Source organism: Rhamphochromis longiceps, unplaced genomic scaffold (assembly GCF_057381845.1).
Source record: "Rhamphochromis longiceps isolate RC_006_pf unplaced genomic scaffold, R_longiceps_female_GT1.1 unmapped_scaffold_4, whole genome shotgun sequence".
NCBI classification, from domain to species: domain Eukaryota; kingdom Metazoa; phylum Chordata; class Actinopteri; order Cichliformes; family Cichlidae; genus Rhamphochromis; species Rhamphochromis longiceps.
The window spans coordinates 2,864,947-2,884,459 of NW_028187224.1; the positions used below are offsets into that span (position 1 = coordinate 2,864,947).

A 19,513-nucleotide genomic window follows, 5' to 3' on the forward strand; every position below is an offset into this window, starting at 1 on the left:
GATATGAACATATTTAGAACTTACCGGAATGAAAATGTCTGGAGCACCAACAGATATTTGGAGATGGAAGAGAGCTGCACGTCAGCTCATCTCACAGCTGCTATCCAGGCTAGACGCCTTCGTTTGGTAACATCGATACACGAGCTGCCTCATGTTGCTTTCAGGTTGGGAAAGCATAAAAAGATAATCCAACCTTATTCCCGTGTCGGTCGTAAGATCGAACATTGCAGCCGACCACACAGCAAGTACGAACCATGGCTATGCTATCGCTCCTAGCTTAGACCCCCAAAATGGTGAATCGGGCCAAAATCCTTTCCACGCCCACCCCGTGACATCACACTCCAAAGCCCTATTGTCCTCAAACGTCTCTTTGGGTGTTTCCTTCCTGCTCAAAGTTTACTTTCACTTCCTGAACTTCGTGGAGTGGAGCTTGTTGTTGGTGTGTGAAGAAACTGTAAGTTTGCTTTGTTTCCTCCTTTAACAGTTTGTCTTTAGGAACTTTACTGTTTGTTCAGCTCGTGTTTGATTTCTTCACACAACAAACTGTGTGTGTTTGTATTTCCGGTCTCTCCATTAAAGTCAGTGTGTAATGTTTCCTGGCTAACATCAGCTGTGTGCAGCTTAGTTCAGCACAAATCTGCCGCTCCATAGTTCACGGTAACGGACTCACAGCTGGACCAACGAGGCCGAGTGTGTCCGCCACTCTGAGCTACGTTCGTGTTTGTGTACTTGTAGTTTGTACTTTGAGTTCAGTCAGAGCCCACAGAGGACGCAGCGTACGTGATGACGTCACAGCCCTTTACCTCCTTTACTGTCACTGTGATTAATATTTACACACGAGACACCTGCAGAGCTCTGACGCTAAGCTAGCCACACAGCATGCTAAAAATAAGCTAACGCTAAGCTAACGCTAAGCTAGCAAAGAACCCAGAGTGAGTTAAAGCTGAGTAAACACTGACCCCAGACCAGCACCGTGATAAAGTGAGCTGCTGCTGCTGAACTTGAACAGGTAACAAAGTGATGAGCAGTCAGGCTGCAGGTTTCTACCTGTTCATGTTTCTACAGTAGAATCACTTTGAAGTGTCTTTGTGCTGTTTCATCTTTGATTTGTGTTCATAAACACTCAGAGAAACATCACGTGACCTCATCAGGATCTGTGTTGGTGTGTGGGGCTGTACCTCAGCTTTATGTTGTTACATGCTCATTTGTTCATTTTACACAGTAACATCAAAGTAATGTTATGAGGAGTAATGAAGTAACGTACTCCATTACTTTTAATTAAAGTGTTCTGTGTAATATGTGTAATAATGACTGTTTTGAGTAATGACCAACACTGATCACAACAAAGAGGAAATGCCTCCAACATGCACAAACATTTGAGCCACAACATGCAGTTAATGTGCACAAATGTCTTTGATATGCTGCTCAGTGATGGTGGTGACTGTCAGAGCAGAGCTACTGAGAATCAATAAGTAATATCAATGATGGGATCAGAATCACTAAATTCTTCTCATCCCTGTCAGTATCATACATGTGCTGTATAATGTGATAAATGTAGAGGTGCTGGCTGTTCTCTCACTCTGCTGTTTAGCTGTAAAGGACGCCTCCCTGCCTTTGTCTCATTCATGACCTTTAATAGTCTCTTCTAACATGCAGAGATCTGTATGATCTGTTTCATAGAGTCTAACCAGCCTGTACAGGTAACAACAACAGTCACTGCATCACTGACACACAAACGTCATCTCTGTCAATAACAACATTCATACATGGAATAAAAACACATCAGTGGATCATTGCTGGAGCTGATGTTTGTGCTCCTGGTGCAAAGGCTCTCAGTTTCCTCCTTGAAATAACATCAGTGGTGGGTCAGCGACATGCTTTCTTTCCCTCTCAGGTTTAAATATCTGGGACTCTCCACCGTTTGGTTTTAGAGCTGAAGAAGCTTCTCAGATGAAACGTCTTCCAGAAACTTAAAGACGTCTCTTTTCTCTCCAAGCTCCTTAGATCACATGACCTGGATGACTGAACCTACAGATATATTGACCTGGTTTCATGGTCACATGACAGGTCAGAGGTCAGCGACTGTAACTCAGTTCCTCCTGTTAATGTGAACTCACTGAGTGTTTGTGGTTTACCTCTCAGACTGACTGAAGACGATGATGGAGGAAGAGGAGGACAGAGCAGAGTCTGCAGGGTCCAGCTGTCCGTCTGTGAGGAGTGACCGGTCCAAAGGAAACAATCCAGCCTTCAGTGGTGAACCTGGAGCAACGAGGTCAGAGAGCTGAACTCACTGAGTAACAGAAATAATTCTGCACTGACATTATAATCAGTGTTGACTCTGGTTGATTGTCTGACTGTGTTTGTGAGCTGAGAGGAAATGAAAATGAGTTTGTAACAAAAATCAGTTTTGTCCAGTTTTCCTGTAAAAAGCTGAACTCTAATCTAAGAGGATGTTACTGACAGGAAACAGCTGCATTATCTGCAGTCTGTGTGATCACAGCTGCTTCAATCATGTTTGTGTCTGCAGAGGTCAGAGGTCACAGTCTGCAGGGTCCAGCTGTCCGTCTGTGAGGAGTGACCGGTCCAAAGGAAACCCTCCACACTTCAGTGGTGAACCTGGAGCAACGAGGTCAGAGAGCTGTGATGACTCCTTTACATGTTTGTGTTTCCTGGATAAATATGACCTGAAACATCCTCAGATTGTTACAAAGATTCATTAAAAAGAAAACAATGAAAGAGAAAAGATCCAAATGTTCGACTTGGTCATTTGCTGTTTGAGGACAGTGATGCTCATATCTGTGGGGAAAGTGTGACCTGAGTGGGTTCATGTTTGTCTTTAAAGAACAGAGCTGCTCTGATTCTCTTTGTGTCTGATCTGTTAAACAGTCTGAGAGGTCACACAGAGACCCAGCAGCTAAAGCCTGGATCATACTGGCTGCTGTTACTCCATCAGGACAACACTGAACCACAGTGGTGTGGATGTAGTGGATAAATCCCACCATACTGATGCTCAGAGTTAACCACAGGGAACAAAACCAGATGTTACCTTCAGATTGTGACCTTTGGAGTGGACGATGCAGATTTCAATAGAGAATAAATGTTGTTGTTTTTCAGCTGTGAAGAAAGAATCGAATTTTCTGAACTTAAGAATTTATGATGCTGGAAACAACATGGAGACTATAACACAACATTTCCACTGTGTTCATAGAATGAATGTAAAACTGTCAGACATTCATTAAATATGCAAAATGTCTACAGAAGCATCAGAGGGTCAGACGTGAAGCACTCAGTGATTTTGATCAAATGACTCATCAGTTATTGATCTGTACTACACTGATCTACCACGTTAGTAAAGCTGGTGTTCTGGTGGTGGAGGGAGACTCGGATCATGTTCTGGTTTTGGAGCAGTGATCTGCTGATGGTTCAGTTTGATGAGCTTCTTCAAAATCATCCCTGACATCACCACTGAAAGGACGTCCATGAAAACAGACTGAAAATTACTGATATGTTCACAATCTGAGAGTTTAAAACTTGACAGACTTGATTCAGATGAAGTTATTTGAGCAGAAACTCCTGGATCTTTATCCTGTGTTGATCTAATCCTTCATGGTTCCTCCACAGAGTGGAGCAGCAGAGCTCAGAGGTTCCCAGTGGTCAGTCTGCCCAGCAGCATCAAACACAGCTGGACTCCATATTTATGGTCTGTACATGTACAACAACTACTGTTACATCTGTTCTGTTCACAGTCATCTCCATGCTGCTCTTTGTAGACCAGTGGATCGTCAGTGTGTCCAACATGGATCTGATGTTTGGCTCCATGATTTCAGTCTGATTGGCTCATTCATAAATATTCTGTTCCAGCTGCTGGAGGACAACATCATCACTTTTGTGAAGAACGAGCTGAAGAAGATCCAGAAGGTTCTGAGTCCAGATTACCCAGAATGCTTAGAGAGTCAGAGGAGCAGCAGCAGAGAGGCGTTTGTGAAGATCACAGTGGACTTCCTGAGGAGAATGAAGCAGGAGGAGCTGGCTGACCGTCTGCAGAGCAGTAAGAGGATTTATCTAAAGATTTAAGCTGCTGGATAAATGAGACATTTTCCAGAGATGGAAGATGGAGCAACATGTTTTAAAGATTAGTTCTTTTTGGAATTGAGTGTTTATTTTTCTTCTCATTCAGAACTTCAAGCTGCAGTTTGTCATCGTAACCTTAAATCCACCCTGAAGAAGAAGTTCCAGTGTGTGTTTGAGGGCATCGCTAAAGCAGGAAGCCCAACCCTCCTGAATCAGATCTACACAGAGCTCTACATCACAGAGGGAGGGACTGCAGAGGTCAATGATGAACATGAGGTCAGACAGATTGAAACAGCATCCAGGAAACCAGACAGACCAGAAACAACCATCAGACAAGAAGACATCTTTAAAGCCTCACCTGGAAGAAATGAACCAATCAGAACAGTGCTGACAAAGGGAGTGGCTGGCATTGGGAAAACAGTCTTAACACAGAAATACAGCCTGGACTGGGCTGAAGACAAAGCCAACCAGGACATCCAGTTCATATTTCCATTCACTTTCAGAGAGCTGAATGTGCTGAAAGAGGCAAAGTTCAGCTTGGTGGAATTTGTTCATCACTTCTTTACTGAAACCAAAGAAGCAGGAATCTGCAGCTTTGAAGACTTCCAGGTTGTGTTCATCTTTGATGGTCTGGATGAGTGTCGACTTCCTCTGGACTTCCACAAAACTACAATCCTAACTGACCCTAGAAAGTCCACCTCAGTGGATGTGCTGCTGATAAACCTCATCAGGGGGAAACTGCTTCCCTCTGCTCGCCTCTGGATAACCACACGACCTGCAGCAGCCAATCAGATCCCTCCTGACTGTGTTGGCATGGTGACAGAGGTCAGAGGGTTCACTGACCCACAGAAGGAGGAGTACTTCAGGAAGAGATTCAGAGATGAGGAGCAGGCCAGCAGGATCATCTCCCACATCAAGACATCACGAAGCCTCCACATCATGTGCCACATCCCAGTCTTCTGCTGGATCACTGCTACAGTTCTGGAGGATGTGCTGGAAACCAGAGAGGGAGGACAGCTGCCCAAGACCCTGACTGAGATGTACATCCACTTCCTGGTGGTTCAGGCCAAAGTGAAGAAGGTCAAGTATGATGGAGGAGCTGAGACAGATGCACACTGGAGTCCAGAGAGCAGGAAGATGATGGAGTCTCTGGGAAAACTGGCTTTTGATCAGCTGCAGAAAGGAAACCTGATCTTCTATGAATCAGACCTGACAGAGTGTGGCATCGATATCAGAGCAGCCTCAGTGTACTCAGGAGTGTTCACACAGATCTTTAAAGAGGAGAGAGGACTGTACCAGGACAAGGTGTTCTGCTTCATCCATCTGAGTGTTCAGGAGTTTCTGGCTGCTCTTCATGTCCATCTGACCTTCATCAACTCTGGACTCAATCTGCTGGAACAACAACAAACAACCTCCTGGTGGTTTAAACCATCTCTTCACCAGAGTGCTGTGAACAAGGCCTTACAGAGTCCAAATGGACACCTGGACTTGTTCCTCCGCTTCCTCCTGGGTCTTTCACTGCAGACCAATGAGAGTCTCCTACGAGGTCTGCTGACACAGTCAGGAAGTAGCTCACAGACCAGTAAGAAAACAGTCCAGTACATCAAGGAGAAGCTCAGTGAGAATCTGTCTGCAGAGAAAAGCATCAATCTGTTCCACTGTCTGAATGAACTGAATGATCGTTCTCTAGTGGAGGAGATCCAACAGTCCCTGAGATCAGGACGTCTCTCCACAGATGAACTGTCTCCTGCTCAGTGGTCAGCTCTGGTCTTCATCTTACTGTCATCAGAAGAAGATCTGGATGAGTTTGACCTGAAGAAATACTCTGCTTCAGAGGAGGCTCTTCTGAGGCTGCTGCCAGTGGTCAAAGCCTCCAACAAAGCTCTGTGAGTACATTTGTACTCATGTCTTTACTTTTAACATCCAACTGTGTCAGTAATTTATTTCACCAGGCTTTCTGTCTTTGTATGAATTTGTAAAGTTTTGGGATTTCTCCAGAACAACTGTGACCTCTTTGATGCCTCCAGAACTCGGTGTACTCGAGACACTGGATTCACCATAAACTCTGATCATCACTGCTGCTGTTATGTTATCAGTCTTTGTTTAAACACTTAGGCTGCATGTGCCTGATGTTGTGATACTTTATATTCACATGCATGCTCCTAGATACATTTCTACTGCAGGTCTATTTTTAGTCACAAATGTTGGGGAAACACTTGCGTTTACATGCATGGTGGGTCCTGCATTAAAGAAAGCATTTGAATTACTCAGTGAATCCTGGCAGCCAGAGAAACATCCTTAGTTCCACTTTAAACTAAACTCTGCTTCGGTCTTCCACAGTGTGTTTGTTGTTTCTTTGTTGTTGTTGGCCTGCTCTCTCCTCTCACTCCAATCTGGTTGCAGCAGATGTTTGTCCCTCCCTGAACCTGCAGACTTGGGTGCAGCACCTCAGTTCATCTTCAGTCTGAAACCAGCTGTTGTAGCTATATCCCCTCAAGCACACCTTCCCTGGTCATCTCTGCTGTGGTTGCTATAAAATTTAATCTTGATTTTAAAAAAAGAACAAAAAAAGTAAACTAAAGTCAGACTTGATGGTGGTTCACTCCTTGGGCAAGAAGACAGAGGAGTGAGCCACCCTTGGTCAAAGCTTGGTCATTCAAGCTCACTGTTTTCCCCTTGTTGGTTGATGATAGTATTTTTTTTACCTGACTTATAGTCATCATTGTCTTCAAATTAACTCACACACTGCTGACTGCTGTAGCTTACCTGGCTGAGCAGGTGACCCATGCACTGAAGGTTAGAGTCGTGACTCCAGGGCCTGGTTTGAGTCTGCCCAAGACCATTTCCTGTGTGTTATTCTCCTCACTTCTCCCTCCCTTCCTGTCTTCTTTGCCCTATACAGTGAAGACAAAAGGCCTCAAGTTGTGAAAACTCTTCCCCTTCATCACCTTCAATCTCTCTCATCTAAAATCTCCAGTATTCTCTGAGTAGTGACTCTTTTCACAATCTTGAATGATAAGGATCCAAGTGGGTAAAGTTATTTATTTGTTGTGTTCCTATTTGCAGCTGGGATAGATTAAGAAAAACTATCGGCTGCCAAAATTACATCCAGTTTAGAAGACAAACATTGAGTGAAGTGTTTGTTTCATCATCCTTCACAACTCATCAACCAGGTGTCACAAACTGCAGCAGGACAGTACAAAGCATGTCATACTGGATGGCTGCAACAACCAGAGTTTTACCTACCTTTGGTATTTCGTGACAGCATGAGCGTAATATTTACTGAACAGAGTCGTCTTCTGTAATCTTTTCAGATTCAGATTCAGAACACTGTATTTATTTTCAAGGGGCAATTAGGATACTGAGCATTCCAACCGTACATACAATACACAAACATCACATTGGGGAGACGGGTCAGGCTAGGTAGCTGGCCGGTCGGCCGCTAGAGCAGCGACCCGGAACCGAACGGCGGAAAATGCACAACATCAGGAAAGATGAGGAGAAAAAAGAACTCCTCCCAGACTGAGCTCCAACAGGGAGATCAGTTTGAGAACAGACAAAAAATGACCTTAGCGCAGAGCACATGAAAACTCTTAATGCGCCATAGAAACACATGACGAGCAACAGGGATGGGTAAAAGGTGAGAGACAGCCGGTGTAGACAGCGCATCCGGGCCTGCAGCATTTGCGCTGGTCCCCTCGACCCACCGTCTGCACCGGGAGGGGATAAGCATGCTTAGGATGGGAAGGAACAGTCTAAACACCGTCTGTTATCAGGGTGAGATTTGTTATGTTCAGCTCCAGCCTTGAGACCACAGCTCGCGCCGGTATGTTAGCCGCATGAAATGATGGTGGCTTTCTTTGGTGCGAACAACTGCATGTCAATTTGACAGCTGATCTAACAGTCCGTCACTCGTCTCTCAATCTCCCGTTGGAGAGCCACGAGCTTCTCCGAGAGGTTATCGGTTTTGCGCTCAAAGAGCAAAGTCTGAGAACTCACGACCACCATGAGCTTCTTCAAGATCTTATCCGTGCTGCGTTCAATGAGCCCATTTTGAGAAGTCACGACCCGTCCCATTGTTTCAGCCACAGCGGGCAGCCTTGTGGGGGTTTGAACAGCTGATTCCGCTTTCTTTAATCTTCAATAAGCCAGGGCCAAGCCAGCTCAGATCAGCAAGAACCCTTTGCTGCTGTGAATGTCCGTGCTGCTATATTTCAGGATCAGGCTCTAAATGTACAAATGGATCTGAGAAGATTTCCAATCATGTTTCTACTAGATTTACAGTTTGTTTTCATGTCTTCTGACTCAGAAGGTGGATCAGGTGGAGCTTACAAGGAGTAAGTGCTGCTATAGAAGAAGAGTTGTGTTTTAATGAAGCTATTTAGTTAACCAATAATTGTATTGCATGCTGGCATTAAAAATGTTTCATTTGACTGATTTAATTGTTTGTTTGTTTTCTTCCAGACTGAGTGGCTGTAACCTCTCAGAGAGAAGCTGTGATGCTCTGTCCTCAGTTCTCAACTCCCAGGCCTCTAGTCTGAAAGAGCTGGACCTGAGTAACAATGACCTGCGGGATTCAGGGGTGAAGCTTCTGTCTGCTGCACTGCAGAGTCCACATTGTACACTGGAAACTCTCAGGTCAGGATCCAAACATATCATTAAATGATATTATTGTACAAACAACCAAGCTTTATAGAATTGGCAGGTGAACTTTTCTTTATCTTTGGATTGCTTAGGAGATTCTTAATTACTGTCTGAACATTTTTTTACAGTCACATATTTTGTTTTAATGGTCAAACAGAATTATAGTTCAGTTCAATGAGCAGGTAGCTGTGAGATTCATAATAATGAGGTATATTTGTATTAAAGATGACTAAACTTGAACAGTAGCTGAGAGTTACTTTGTTTACTCATGTGTGCTGATGTTGTGAGTAATTTAAAGCTGAAGTAAACTTGTAATGAGTTTAATAGAGTTTCTGAAGTAAGTGTACTTGGAGACATTTATGTGTTTACTAAAGTCCAGGAGCAGGAGGCTGTGTGTAGCATAGAGGAACCCAGACCTCAGCTTTGTCTCCTGGTTTCTGTTGCTGCTGTTACAGTTTCCCCTCATCGTTCCTTCAACAGTCTCCTCACTGTAACAAATCAAAGTGTTACTGTATAGAGTCACGTCTGAATGTTGCCATGTGCTATTAACACTGAAAGCGATGTTTCATACACCCACGTGGTTCAGTCACACAGTAACTGATGGTAAATAATGTTTGTGTTGAGCACATCGTACAGGTCAGCTGCTCCACACAGATCTCAGGTTTACATGCTGGAACAGTTTGTGATCATGAAGGATAAACCTCACTTCCTCTTTGTTTCATACAGATGTGACATGAACAGTAACACATTCATGAAATCCTTTTAGGAACACAAACACTATTGTAGCTGGAGAATATATTTGAATGTAGGATAATGTAGGGGATCAGAAACAACAGTAATAACTAACCACCACCTCACCATTTGGGTTGGTAGCTGCATGTTGATTGATGAAGTCATTTTCTTCTTCCTCCATTTCTACCTTATTAACATCAGATTAAAAGCTGCACAGAGACAGGCCCTGGACATGTTTAGCCTAGCTTAGTACAAGGACTGGACATGGGGGAAACGGCTCTCATCACTGGATCAAAACATGAAAACAAATCTGAAGTAAAGTTTTGTTGAAGTGAACTGTGGTGGTGCCCAATGTTCCCTCTAAGCTGCGCTCGTGCAACTGCGCGCTGCTGGCACGTCTCTGCACACAGAAAATCTGTGTTGCACACAAGAAAAAAATCAAATCTCAATTGAAATTAAAATTAAATCTTCAACAATTCTGTTTTGCAGTGTGAGTCAGTGACTGGCAGCTCCCATATGGGATTAGAACGATGCCAATATGCTCATGTTTTTACTATGTTTGTCTTGAAGATGTAAGAAGATCACATGGTGCTTTTTATTATTGTGTTGGTTTGTTTCCTGTCTCTTGGATGGAGCCCAGCTGTGGTTGGCCCCTGGGCCTGTGGTCAGAGTGTGTGCTGGATAATCCGGCCCAGGATGAGGCCAAACTGACATGGGATGAAATGTCTGTCACATAATTGAGCTTAGTGTAGTTTCATTTCTGCACAATTTAAAAACAACCAAAACTTTGTTCTGTCTTTTCTATGTTATACTGTAGACTTTCTTTGATACTGTGTCCAAAAGGAGCAGCTTTTACTTTGAAGGGGAGCCGTCTCTGTTTCCTCTTCAGGTTGGATGATGGAAGCAAATGAGTGTGTGATGTTCTTTCAGTGTTGCACTTTGTAGACGCTCCCTGAGCACTGGTCTCACAGCCAGCTGCACATAGAGACCAGTGTTGTTAGTCCAGGTCAGAAGATGACTTGATGGAATGAAAATGAGCTTGTAGTTTGTCTGCTTTAATAATGTGACTGGAAAAAGGTGTTGGACTTCAAATATGTCCATTTCTTTCACACTTCACCTTTAAAAGTGAAGCCATGTGGTTCCTGGAAGGAAAAACACGACTTTTTCAAGTCTTTGTCCTGTTTTTATGATAAATGTACGACTTTAATGTGAAACATTCAGAGTTTTTTCTCTTGTTGTGTTTGTTTGAAGCTGCTTCCTGTTGGCTTCAGCTGTTTGGAGTTTCCATTTTCTAAACTTCTACATTCTGAACCTTCTTCAGCTCTGAACAGATGATGAAACACTGAATGATTTCAAGCTCACACTTTGTCTAATAAACTTACATCTTTCATTTTTTATTCAGATTGAAGGACTGTGATTTGTCAGAGATCAGCTGTGATTATCTGGCAGCAGCGCTGAAGTCCAACCCCTCGTATCCCAGAGTGCTGGACCTGAGTGGAACCTACAACAACCTGCAGGATTCAGGAGTGAAGCAGCTGTGTGTTCTTCTGGAGAATCCACGATGTCGATTTGAAACTCTGAGGTCAGTCTCATGGTTTAGTTGTGCTGAGATGAATATGATGTGAAAGTTGTGCTGACACTGTGGATCAGTAGGCCCACACACCTCTATACAGGAAGTCTGGTTCTACTCTTTGTAGAACTTCTGATCCCTGATCCTCTGAGTCTGACTCAGTAGATAATGCAGAGTTCTGAGCTGATGTGGGTGAGAGGACTCAGGCAGCCTGACAGAGTTGATGTCCAGGTCTTCCCTGCTTGTCCTGATATACATAAACATGAGTATCCTTGCAGGTCAGATCTCATCAGTCACACCTGTTAGTGCAGCTCTCCTCTAGATTGTAGTGCTTGTTAAACTAGGATGATTTTAGGAGCCTGGACCGCAGATCTAAGGGAAGATATGACTTGGAAAGACTAAACCAACCTATTAGAGGTGTTTGCCCTAACATAGATAAATACTCAGATTTACACCTTTAGTGTCTCACAAAGGGTTAAAAAGTGAATGTGCACAGAGAGGTTGGTGGTGAGACGGGCACTTCCAGCACTGTAGATGTGTTCCAGCTCAGTGTTCATGGAAATAATCCGGAGAGCAGGATTCCTTGATGAATGTCACATCTTCTTAAAGTTATAATCCACAGGGAAAACTGTGAAACTGTCGATCTGATATCTAGTCAACCAATCACGTGTTTACATGCCCTTCACTGATCTCCAGCCCCACCTTATTATCAGTTTCTCTCTCTCTTTTACATCTGAATTATCTTCACTTCACATTTCAGTCAGTCCAGATTTCATTAGCACGTTCACTTTAGCATAATCCATTTTAATCCAAACACCTTTCTCTTTAAACTCTGTTTGTCAGTCACAGTATATCCAGTACAATCCTCTTTTTCACTGCGTCACACACATTCAGAGATCAGAGTGTCCTGTGTGTGCTCTCATTCACTCACACTCACTCTCATATGGCTGAAGTCTGTTTGTACACAGGCTAATCTGGGACTCTCCACCATTTGACCCTAGAAATAAAGAAGCTTCTTGGATGAGAGGTGAAAGGCGAAACGTCTTCAAAAAACTTAAAGAAGTCCAGATGCCTTTTTTTCTAAGCTCTTTAGATAACTGCGAACCTTCACAAACACCTCATCAGTGGGACTCTCAGAGCTACCAGCCCTTTGCTACAATCACAAAGCTCTTCATTGAAATCAATGATATCAAAGCTGGAATCAAATGAGTCCAAGTCTTCTGCTGATTCAGCATCACATTCATCTTTGCTCCTTGTCCTGCATCCCCACCATGGACTTCATTCCTTTCCAAGCCAGCCTTGAGTGTCCTTTATTCAGCTCATCCTCTGCTTTACTTTTACACCTGATTTTAGCTGCTTTTCTTCTCTCCCTCATAACAAGACAGCTTCTTCTGCCTGAGAACATGTTGGAGTGATTTACTAATCCAGGGCTGATTTTTGGGGAAAATAGTTTTCGTTTTCAAAGTAATCTCCATTTTTCCCAGAAAGAAATGTAAGTAGAAATCGATGATCTAAGTGTGAACACGAGCCTTTAAAAAGGCTCTACTGAGGCTGCTGCCAGTGGTCAAAGCCTCCAACAAAGCTCTGTAAGTACATATGTGATCATAGCTTTAGCTTTTAAATGTTTATTCTAGTTAACACAGATCAGGTGGAACAACTCAAATAAAATATCAAAAATATTAAGTGGTCATCGGTACTCAGTTTGTTCAATACTGAATACAATGGAGCACAAATTGTCCACATTTCTGAAATATTTCTGGGTGTAACTGTCACCAAAGTGCAATTTAGACCTGGCCTGTGGTTGTTATCTAAGTGATAATCATCAATTCTACTAAAACAAATACAAAATAAAGAAATTTGACACATTCTGTTGATATCAAAAGCACACTGAACAATTCAGTGTTGTTTTACTGCTGTTCTCTCTTCACTTCTTCTCCTCTGATTCTCTCCACATGTTGTTCTGCATAAGTGCTCAGTTTCCTGACAAAACAAGATGAAATATTGCTAAATATAATAGTATCTCATTACACTTCAACATAAGTGTTTTATTTTTGTAATTGTTTATCTGTTATTTTTCAGACTGAGTAACTGTGACCTGTCAGAGAGAAGCTGTGAAGCTCTGGCCTCAGGTCTCAGCTCTCAGACCTCTAATCTGAGACAGCTGGACCTGAGTAACAGTAACCTGAAGGATTCAGGCGTGAAGCTTCTGTCTGAAGGACTGAAGAGTCCACGCTGTACACTGGAAACTCTCAGGTGAGATCAAGCATTTTTCTTTCATCAACTGACAGAATTAGCAGATTAATAATAAGGCAGTCCTCTAATAAGAGGAGAAGTGGAGGTGTTTTGAAGGGCAACGTACTCTTATGTTAACAAGACAGGAAGTAGTTCCTGGGAACTGCTTCCTTTGTTATTGTCTAAGTAGAAAATATGATGGTGAAACAGTGATGAGTTTGCAGAGGTGGATCCACACAACACAACAATGCAGTTGCGAGCTGAAAGCAGACTTCTCACAGATTCTGAGGCTGCAGGTTTCATCACTGTCCAACCAAAATTCACTGAACCAGCAGTAAATGAACGTCCAAAACTACACTTCATGTTTAAAAAACAGATGATCAGGGGGATTTGTGTTTACATCTTTTTTGTGTGATCTGTTCACCTGCTGTTTCAGCTGTTTGGTGGTTGTTGAGATGGTTTTGTGAACTTTTAGCTGAGATTCTGACGTTTCTGTAGATACCACACATGTCTAATTACTTTGCACAGCATGAACGGCCATAACGAGGTTTTTAACAGTAAGAAAAGTTGTAAAACTTCAGAAAATATAGTTAAAAGTCCAAAACCTTCTACGTCTGGTGGCTTGTGGTAAGGAGCAGATCAAACGAGTAAAGAATTACGTTATAATTATAAATGGCTTCAACAGCACATTCAGGTCTGTGAGACTCATTCAGACACTGAGCCGTGGCTCTGTGCTACATGCACATATTTCTGCATCTCTGCCATTCAGACACACTTTATATATAGTTTATTTTATGTAGTATTCAATACTGAACTGTACATTTAGTCTTTGTAAAGGCAGCAAGTTTTATTCAGTGTTTTCATAAAAGCCTTATTTTTATCCATTTACTGCTATTAGGAAGAACACGTGAGGTTTAAGACCTGGACCAGTTTGAAACCTTTTGTCCTCCACAGTGGAAAATGGGTGGAAATAAAAATGGGTCTCACTTTAGCCAGCTCCTAATTTTATCAGTTCTACTCTCAGCGTCTCCTGTATATCTCCTATATAAATGTTGCACTCAGCTTTGTGGTCTCCAATATCACTGAAATGCAGCCAGATGCTGCTCATTTTGCCTTTTCACTCTTTCCTGACACGCTTGCATTTCAGTACAGCTCCCATTTCTCTGTGTACTGGTCTCTACCACTACCCTTGCTGTCTATGGGACATGTCTTCTTTCACATAATGGTATGATCCCAGTCTGTCTCTTAAAGTGTTTGGCCACATGGTTTGCTCATCAGAATAAAATCTCAGCCGTGCTCACATTGATTATCAGCAAGCCTGAAAATTCATCAATATTTGACATATGAAATTATGTCAAGGGCTGGATTTGGCCCACGGGCCATATGTTTGACACCCCTGGTTTACACAGTTTGGTATTCAATGTACAAGTGAGTTAGCTCTCAGCTAACTAGCAGACAAGCTAACTGCTGGGACTGCGTCTTTCTAACAAGAGCGTCAGACACTCAGACTGGTTTCCTTTGTGGATGATGATGTGTTCTCACACTGATCCTTCATGCTGATGCTGCCATCCACCCACTGCTCCTGGATTCTCATCATCATCTCCATCAGCCCTCACAATACTCCACCTTCTTCAGCTTCATGTTCAGCAGCCTGGATGGACAGTAATTCTTTCCATGGGTTATGGTGGGACATTGAGAGCTGAAGTCAAACAGCAGTGAGAATGAAAGACTGATTCATTTCTATTTAGTCTTGTGATGTGCAGCTTTGTTCAGAGCATTAAGGCCCAGCAAAGATTACTGAGGTCATAGAGTCCTGATGAAACCTGTGTGCTTATAGAAACTGAGACCAGATGAACCAGAATAGAAGGACATTAAAATGAAGTGTCAGCTACACAAAGGCAAAGCTATTCAGTTGTTGCTGTGAGTTATTTAAATGGAGGATGGAGTCAGACTTTAATCTAGTTTTTTACAAAGTTCCCTCAGCGTCCAGAGCCACCAACATACCTTTGATCAACAGCAAGTGAACATTTATAAATGTGTGTTTGCAGAACAGGAAGCAGCAGAACTATTGTTCTGTTATCAGGCAGCAGCACAAACGCTCATCAGCTCATTTACTGTGCAGGACTTTGAGTGTGTGTTTGTGCTGGATTTCCTTTGGAGAATCTCAGTCAGAAACAAGACAAAGAAAAACTCTTTCAACAGTCCAGGTTGAGTTGACAACATGAACTGCATTTATCTCAATTTTAAATACACGTAGACATTGAGGGCTAACAGGAGGGACTATGTGCTTACCTGCTGCTCTCTGGCAGGTAGCTCCATGCCCTCCTGGGTTTTAATTGCACCTTAGAACACACATGCATCAACACTACAATGAGCGGGTGGAGGGAGGTTTGGAGTCTTCTCTCACCCCCGTTCTCTGCGGCCTGCTGGAGCGGGGGGGCTAGGAGGAGTTGGCCGTCCGGCTGCGGTCTGGGGTGTGGGGCCTCCCTGCTGCTGCGGAGTCGGGTCGGTCTGCCTCTCCCCACCGCAGGGAAAAGGGTAACACCACCTGGGTCTGGGTGCAGTTCCCCCCTCCAGGGGCAAGGGTACCTAGACCCGGTTGGTAGAGTACGCTTGGGGAGTGTGATCGTGTGTACAGCGTCTCTTTATGTCTGTCTCCACGTCGGTTGAGTGTGAAGTGCACATGAGAGCATGAGGGTGGGAATGGATGTTTGTGTCTGTGTGTGCCTGTATGTTTGTGTCTATATGTCAGGTTGGGTATCAGACGCCACCTCTCTGGGGACATCTCGGGCCCTCCAAGGTTTGGAGGCCTATCTCCACCCACCACCACTTCCCCTGCCGGTGGCGGACTCCCTCAGGTGTCGGTGCGTTGGTGGTTCTTTGTATCTGGGGGTGGGCGTCCGGGTACATACCGGCTCACTCCTTGGCGGCCACTTATTGGGGCTCGCTCGGGCCATTTCGGAGGTGGGGTGCCCCCGGCCTCTCGGCCTGGGGCTCGGTCACTCAGGCACAGCTGGCTGCCGGCGGAGCTCACGGGCGCGTCACTGCAACTCCCCCTGGCTTCTGCTCCGCGGCTGCTGAATGAGCCCTCATCTGGGACTCTCCTCAGCTCTAACTGGGACAGTGGCGCAGCTGCCCCTCTGTGGGTCTTCCTTGGTCTCTTGTGTTCTGGGGGCCTCTGGATGTCTGGAGTTTTGATCTCCTCCATACCTGCTTCATACCATAGAGGACAGGGCTGTGGCTCCCCACACTCCCTAGCAGATCATTACATGGAGAAACCTTTGGAATGCAAGCATGCTGATCCACACAGGTATGCACACAGGTGTACACATGTGTATTCACAGACACGGACTACAGCTTTCTTGGCTGCTGCCTCAAAGCACACTGTGCGCTGTCTATCCTGCGTGCTGCACAATATCGTTTATTATTTAGTAACTATAAAAAGAAAAAAAAAATTCAGTGTGCAGAAACAGATCAGGTGCTTTCTAACAGCAGTGTTCCCTTTAACACAGCAGCAGTTCAAATATTTCTGTCAGTCTGAGCTGAAACATGAATCTAATCTAATCAGGACACTGAGAAATACATCATGTTAAATATACCTGCAGGCTTCCAGCTGTGCACTTTGTCCCTGTCAGCTGTGATTGCCATGGCAACCTTGGTGTTGTGCGCGATGCAGGGACGTGTTCAAAGGCAGACGTCTGGCAGCAGCATCATATTTGATGCACTATCTGTACTGAGTGTGCTGACTTTATTTCAAATGTCCCACTGCTCTGCAACATGAATCACATGTTCTGCACCTTTCTGTAACTCCCAGGTAACCATGGTTACACAGCTACAGTATATTCAGAGCCAGTGAGCACTTTCACAATAATCATGATTTTAAAAACTGTGATTAAAATAATTGCTGACGTTAATCAATTAATGAGTTAACGAGATTATAACAGGTTAAGTTGCCCTAATAATTAGACTTTGATGACAAACTGATGTGATCTCCATGTTTCCTTTGTTGGACTGTGGGCGAGTGTCAGAACTGAATGTACTGAGTAACATGTAGAGTTTAAACATGTGTCAGTTCCAGTTTTAGAGCTCTAAAGTGCAGCTATCATGTTAGGAATATGTTAGGAATAGACAGGAACACTGAGCACACTGAGGTCAGATCTTTATTTTACCACTCGCTGCATTCTTGATGTTCATGACTTCAGCAGGTTCATGATTGTCTGCAGCATTAATCTCATATTTCCATTAAAGTGTTGAATTTGACTGTTTGATGTTCTTTATGATCTCTTGCACCAGTTCATCTGTAGGCTGAGCTCAGTCCATCCATTTAGTGAAATGATGTTTAAAGGTCTCCTTGTTCTGTGAGCGTGCACAGATCCTGAAGCAGAAAGCCTGGGTTAACAGAGAAATGATCATCACTGTGATGATGCTCACCATCTCTGACTGGGATTTGAGGTTTTGTCAAAGCAGCAAAGAAAGCCTGGCTATGTTGGACTGGGTGTGGCAGCAGCTCCCAGTTTGAGTTCAGGAGACAGACACCCTCTCTACTTTGAAGATCAGCTTCAAACTTTCCTTTTTGATAAAACTTATAGTTCGAGCTGGATCAGGTGACCCTGAACCATCCCTTAGTTATGCTGCTATAGGCTCAGGCTGTTGGTGGACTTCCCATGATGCTCTGCTCTCTTCTCCCCTCTTTTCACTCCTGATGCTTTTATATGTCACTACTGCATGTCCTTAACTTTTGTCTCTCTGTTTTGTTCTTGTCTCTCTGAGCTCATCTCTTCTCTTTCCCCTCACCCTGCAACCAGTCATGGTAGATGCTCCTCCTGGAGCCTGTTTTCACTGGGAGGATCTTTGTGTCAAAGGGAGTTCTTCTTCCCACCATCACCAAGTGCTGCTCACAGTGGAGGCGGTTACCTTACACTGTTAAACAGCTTCAGATGACTGTTGTTGTCTGTTGGGTATTGTCACTTATAAATAAAGTTACAATGGATGGATGTAAATGGATAGATGTTATTGTGACAAAGAGAAAACAACTGTTGTCAGATAGATTGTTGTTTTGTGTGTCTGCAGTCTGTCAGGCTGTCTGATCACAGAGGAAGGCTGTACTTCTCTGGCCTCAGCTCTGAGCTCCAACCCCTCCCATCTGAGAGAGCTGGACCTGAGCTACAATCATCCAGGTCCCTCAGGAATGAAGCTGCTGTCGGCTGGACTGAAGGATGCAGGCTGGAGACTGGACACTCTCAGGTATGGAGAGAAAATCTGATAGAGGAGGAAGAGCTGGAAACATTTCCTGTGTCTTTCACTCACTTCCTGTTTGTTTCCTGCAGATGACACATGAACAATCACACATGCAGGAATATTTTCAGGGACAGACACACTAGTCTAGCTGGATAGTTCATGGATATTTATGTAGGGGTCTCCAAGGAGTCTGTTTGCAGGAACATTAATGATAACTGATATGTTGAGAGTTTCATTAAAAGTAGACCTACAGTTAGGTCCGTAAATATTTGACAGAGACAACATTTTGTAACTTTAGATACACTTTATTAGGTCACAGGTGTACTATACCTGAGATAGTGGCCACTGTGTACTTAATAAGGTGTCAGCCATGTGTATGTTTCCCATGCTGTATGTCCACAGTCACAGTGACAGTCAGTGACACTGACAGAAGGATGAAACAAGGCTGAATAGGCTGAACAGCTGAATTCACAATAAATTTGTTCTCAAGTGCACATTTTTCTGTTATTGTTCTCAAACAACAGAATGAGAATGAAATATTGATTCTAACAGGGCCCATAAAGGGCTTTTATTTTTTATTTTTTTTATTTTTTAACATAAAATATGAAAAATAAATAAACAAATTAAGAATTAATAAGAAAATAAATCAATCTGTAATACATAAATAAAATAATAATAAGATATTTTTAGTCAGTGAACTTGTGTGTATCTTTCAGTCTTCTATATCTGCTGTGTTTAGATTGAAATGTCTGTATTAACAGTTCTATAACCTTCTTCTGAACATGAATGGAACACTGTAGAAAATGAACTGTTCTTCTGAACATGGCTTCTCTTGCCTACTCCTTGCTGCTAGAGACCTGGCAGCGTTTCCTCTCGCATAGCCGAGCCAGATTTGGCCTGAGGGAGGAAGCAGTTGCGACCCTCAGTACGTCTTGAAGATGATCATCCGTAAGTCTGGACCTGTACTTGGACTTATTGAAGTTCAAAGTGGAGAAGAGCTTTTGGCACAAGTATGTGCTACCAAAA

At 43.5% G+C, this 19,513-nt stretch overlaps 1 protein-coding gene across 2 annotated transcripts in view; it reads left to right on the forward strand.

Moving 5' to 3' along the window:
- The first annotated feature begins 955 nt into the window (after positions 1-955).
- LOC146640694 (protein NLRC3-like) overlaps positions 956-19,513 on the forward strand; it is a 23,840-nt gene continuing 5,282 nt past the window's right edge. Inside the window, exons 1-9 of one of the 2 annotated variants that reach the window (XM_085400038.1) lie at positions 956-2,272; positions 2,528-2,629; positions 3,622-3,700; positions 3,862-4,048; positions 4,178-5,957; positions 8,536-8,709; positions 10,850-11,029; positions 13,097-13,270; positions 18,320-18,493. In XM_085400038.1, coding sequence (XP_085256164.1) covers positions 2,157-2,272; positions 2,528-2,629; positions 3,622-3,700; positions 3,862-4,048; positions 4,178-5,957; positions 8,536-8,709; positions 10,850-11,029; positions 13,097-13,270; positions 18,320-18,493 — 2,966 coding nt within the window. In that variant the 5' untranslated portion in view covers positions 956-2,156. The remainder of the gene's footprint in view (positions 2,273-2,527; positions 2,630-3,621; positions 3,701-3,861; positions 4,049-4,177; positions 5,958-8,535; positions 8,710-10,849; positions 11,030-13,096; positions 13,271-18,319; positions 18,494-19,513) is intronic. The other variant, XM_085400040.1, reaches the window with a different exon arrangement.